Genomic DNA, 5,085 nt, shown 5'->3' on the forward strand with positions numbered 1-5,085 from the left:
ATTTACTTTAGAAAATAAAGTGAGATATTTTATTATTGAATGATTTTTTTTTTATATTTTTTTTATTCTACCTATAAAATAAATAATAATAAATTAAATTTTATCCTCTAAAGTGAAATTCAAAATTTAATGTCTAAATTCGTATTTCCTTTGGTAGCAGATATACATAGATAAAACATGAATTTTGAACAAGATAAATATGTTTAGGAAAAAAAAGAGAAAAAACAGAAAGAAATAATATACTTGCAGAAAAAGAAACAAGATAAATTCGTTCCATGCGTAGTGATATGGTATATATACGATGTAGACAACATGTGTTGTACATATTGGTTTCTCGAGGAGGGGAAAACGATATGTTGCAAAATTATATATGAAACAAAAATACAAAATCCAAAAATATCTATAAAATATTATTTAGCTTTGATTTAAAACTTCAATTTTTTCTTATAAATATATCAAAAGAATCCAACTTTTTTAGAATACAAAATGATATCTTCATAAGTAATCTTGTTTGAAACATAAAAAAATAAAAAAATTCTTTCAACTACCGAATATTCTTTTATTTACTTCTAACTTTTTTGTTCAAAATAAAAAATAAAAAATCCATTTTTGCATTTGCACTTCCAATTTTCCATTATCATTTGCCATAAACTCCTAGCACGCTCCGATCCTCAAGCACGAAACATTCATTGAGATAACTCGAGAGAGAGAGAGAGAATCGCTAAAGCCACAATCCCTCCCGATTGGCAGAAAATAGAAAGTGCTGGAAAAAAAAAAAAGGAAAAGTGACAAGACAAAATTTCAATTTCAAACCCAAAGCATACGCCAAAACCAAGAGCTGAGACACGAACCCACGTAGAAATTAGGAAGTTAGAATAGAGTAGAATAGAAAGCAAGCAAGCAAGCTATCCCCAACACCAGAAAGAAACTCCGCCGCCTCAAGCACCTCCGTTGCTTCCGCCTCCGCCGCCTTCGGCTCCGACTCCGCGCCGTCCTTCTCCTCTCGCTGCCCCTTTTCTACTTCCTTGTCTCCCACCCGACCCATTCCTTCCTCCTAGACTTCCTCTCCGCCTTCGCCTTCTCCGCCGCGCTCCTCCTCTCCCTCAACCTCGCTGTCCCCCGGCTGCCATCCATCCGCCTCCTCCTCGCCCGCTCCCTCCCCATCGGCCTCAAGGCCCCTTCCTCCCTCTGCAAGCCGGCGCCGACTCTCCCCGTCTTTTGGACCATCGGTTCCCACCAAAAGGTTGCTGCCTCCCCCGACTCTGCCGCCGCCACCACAACGTCCGGGTGCTGGGTGCAGGTCTACGGCAATGGCGACGTCTACGAGGGAGAGTTTCACAAGGGAAAGTGCTGTGGGAGTGGTGTTTATTATTACAGCATGAGTGGCCGGTATGAGGGGGATTGGATTGATGGCAAGTATGATGGGCATGGGGTGGAGACTTGGGCTAGGGGAAGCCGGTACCGGGGGCAGTACCGGCAAGGATTGCGGCACGGTTTTGGTGTGTATAGGTTCTACACTGGGGATGTATATGCTGGAGAGTGGTCTAATGGGCAGAGCCATGGGTGTGGGGTTCATACTTGTGAGGACGGAAGTAGGTATGTTGGGGAATTCAAGTGGGGCGTTAAGCATGGCCTTGGTCACTACCATTTCAGGTGAATTTTTCAAATTGCTTTAGTTGATTTGAGTTGTTTGATGCATTTAAATTTTGGATGGATTTGATATCTTTTGGGGTTGTTTTTAATGAATAGGTTTGCCAATTGGTGTTGCATCTTGAATAAAGTTTCATGTATTTGTGGTTGTTTACTTGTTTTAACATGCTGATGAAAATGGTTTGTTATTGGTGCTTCTAAGTAGTTGAGTATATGTGTATTTTGTTTTAGGGTGTTGCATCATCCATCTTTAGAGATTGATATCTTTGTGGTCTCTTACTCTTAACTTGCTTGTTGAATTGTTTGGTGTTGGAGCATCTGCTATGGGTTTGAAACAATGATTTGAATAACAGGGTGGTTAAGTTCGTGCTTACGTTCTCCTCTTGTCCTCTTGGTGTTGCTTTGTTAGGATTTTACCATCAAGAATGATTGTATCGTGATTACATGCCTATTTTATTTGTTGCATATGGAATTGATTACACAAATAGGGTTTATTTTGTGCCTTTTTTGCAGCTTCGAGTTGTCTAAAGTCGGTGCAACATGCAAAACGTTATACTTAAGTTTCATCAAAATACCATTATAGGGCTTTAAAAATACTGATTAGCCATTCTTTACACTAAAATGAAACAATTGTTTTGAGGATGTTCTTATAACAAGCGTAACCAAGGAAAGAACTAAGAAATTTATTTTTATTTGATTACACCAATCAGATCTACTCAGTTCAAAGCTGTAGATTTTGGATTTTTTTATTTTTATTTATTTTTTAATGTGGAGTAAGAGGTAAACATATCTACTAAAATGAAGGAATGGTGTCTGAAATTTTAAATATAAACTAAACTTGTACATGATTAATTTATTATATTCTCCGTGTTTATCTAATTAGAAGTATTTATACCCATTGTCTTTGCTTTCTCTTCACAAGAAAAATATGGAATTGGTTGTAAGACTTCACAATTGTTTTGTTCCCCTAGAAGCTTGATTTTGAAAATTTCTTTTCATCAGTAGAAGCAATAACTTACTTATTCTGAGAGGATAGTGTTTTTAAACTTCTTCTCATGATAACTTATCCAGATCTTTTTGGGATTTGTTTTGATTATGCTGTCACTATAAACTTTTATGTACCCTTTGGGTGTTTTTAGTCATACAAATACTTATTCGGTTCCAACTTTAGTGGCTCTTTATGCCTTTTTCCCTGTTTCAATCTAGTTTCAAAAACATAAGGCTATATTCTGTATGATATAATGAGTTCACCTTGGTACATACTCTGTTGAATATCTACTAAGACATCAACTGTTTTCTATCTTGAAAACTGACTATGTGAATCCAAGGTTCCTATAAACATAAATAAGCTCGGGAAGTCTCAACATAATTAAATTGCAAGTTGTAATCTAGACTAGCAGACTTGTAAGACTTTCTGTACTAAAAATTCAAGTTAAAAAAATATTTTCATAACTGGACACAATTGAATACTATATTTTTACTGTTTTAGTTAATATTCAACTATTTCAATGTTATCTGAAAACAAATTTAAGACATTACAAAAGTATATCTTAGTTCATGACTCAATTGTTCTATGATCTTATAATTTGTACATGTTATTATTCTGTAGTTCAGAAAAAATAAATATTGCATGATATAAACAAGTCAACTCAAGTATCCAATAAAACTGATCAAAATTTTACATTTTGGAAAAAAAAAAAAGAAAAGAAAAACTATGTAAGTTTGAATTTGTAATCTCTGTAGTATAATTAAGAGTTCACTGATTTTATTAGAGTTTAAAGTCGTAATAGTTTGACATAAAGCAAATTTGAGTGTGGGTTAACTTGTTTTTGAATTCTAGAATCCTAAACTAATTAAGAGTTTAACTTGAGAATTTGTGAATCACGGTTTGCTCCTAACGACCTAACCTCTTAGGCATATAGCAGTTGGTGGTGCTTATTTATGTAATGCAAGAATTCTTATTTCAGGTTTTGTTTATATGTCCTTGCATTAGGGACCCGTTCTTAATTGAATTATGTATGGAATTGTATGCACCTTATTCTTTCTTCACCATGAGAAGTTTTTTTTTTTTTTTTTTGGTATTTTTGTTGGTTAATTAAAAATGGGGATACATATGCTGGTGAGTACTTTGCTGACAAGATGCACGGGTTTGGGGTATACCGTTTTGCAAATGGCCATCGATATGAAGGAGCCTGGCATGAAGGTCGAAGGCAAGGACTTGGAATGTATACATTTAGAAATGGTGAAACCCAGTCTGGTCACTGGCAAAATGGAGTCCTTGACATCCCCAGCACACATAACACTGCTTATCCAGTTTCTCCTGTGGCTGTCTATCATTCCAAAGTACTCAATGTGGTGCAGGTACGTGCTTGTTATTTATGGTTAATTTACATTAGCACTTGACCTGGTTTGGTTTTCTTTTTCATTTTCTGTTTTTATTTTCAGTTTTCATAATTTTTATGAAAGAAAAAGAGAAAACAGTGATAAGTGAAAAGAATAAAATTTTGTTTAATGTTTTAAAAATGGAAACAGACAATGGAAATACAAACTAAACAGGCTCTGAATGTTCTTTCTCCAGCATTAACACCATTGTGTTTTAATTCCTACTTCTGGGCTTTGTTTGTGAAAACTAGGAAGCAAGACGAGCAGCAGAGAAAGCATATGATGTGGCCAAGGTTGATGAAAGGGTGAACAGAGCAGTAGCGGCTGCTAATAGAGCGGCCAATGCAGCTAGAGTAGCCGCAGTCAAGGCTGTACAAATGCAAATGAATCATGTTAACAATGAAAGCTTCCGTATTCCTGTTGTGTAAGACTATCGAGTATCGACCGCTGCTTTTATGTTAGTAGAGAAGCTTGAGATTGTAGCAGAGGGTGGTGGCTGGGCTACATGGTTCATACAGCGCATCGCCCATTTGGATAAGCTCTTTGGCATAACGCGCTCTTTCATTTCAAATTTTGAACTTTTGATTGATTTGCTTCAGGAATCTTACCACCAGGTAGCTGGCTGAGAACAAGCAGATTTGTCGTCTATCAGCTACAGGTCATGTATAGAGGGAGAAGGGTGATGGTGTCCATACGGTAAAAGAACTATTTTATAAATATATTTTTTAATATTGTCCTCTTATACTACATTTTTGTAAATTTTATGTAGATGTAAAAATGCTGGTGTTGTAGGTGAAACCTCAAACCAGCTACTGTTGTATTGTGGCTTGGTTATATAACGAGATATCTTTTATTTTTCCCCCAAATTGAAGTAGTTTGTGATGTGTAGATCCCATTAACTGGTAAACAGTGTTGATATAATGATATCTATCATGAAAAAGATATGTGCGAGATAAATAGTTACATTTCTATTTAGAGAAAAAGATAAATAGGGATTTGATCTTTTGTCCCGTAGACTTTTTTGTTCCTCATTATTAAAAATATTTTTAAGTC

The 5,085-nt window shown here is 35.7% G+C and overlaps 1 protein-coding gene across 1 annotated transcript; it reads left to right on the plus strand.

Annotated features, from left to right (window-relative positions):
• On the plus strand, nt 276-4,924 carry LOC107647615. The gene is made up of 4 exons (XM_016351683.2): nt 276-290; nt 890-1,653; nt 3,750-4,011; nt 4,284-4,924. The coding sequence occupies exons 1-4, from the start codon at nt 276-278 to the stop codon at nt 4,458-4,460; spliced, it is 1,218 nt and encodes a 405-aa protein (XP_016207169.1). The 3' UTR covers nt 4,461-4,924.

The sequence above is a fragment of the Arachis ipaensis genome, chromosome B06, assembly GCF_000816755.2.
Source record: "Arachis ipaensis cultivar K30076 chromosome B06, Araip1.1, whole genome shotgun sequence".
Lineage (NCBI taxonomy): Eukaryota > Viridiplantae > Streptophyta > Magnoliopsida > Fabales > Fabaceae > Arachis > Arachis ipaensis.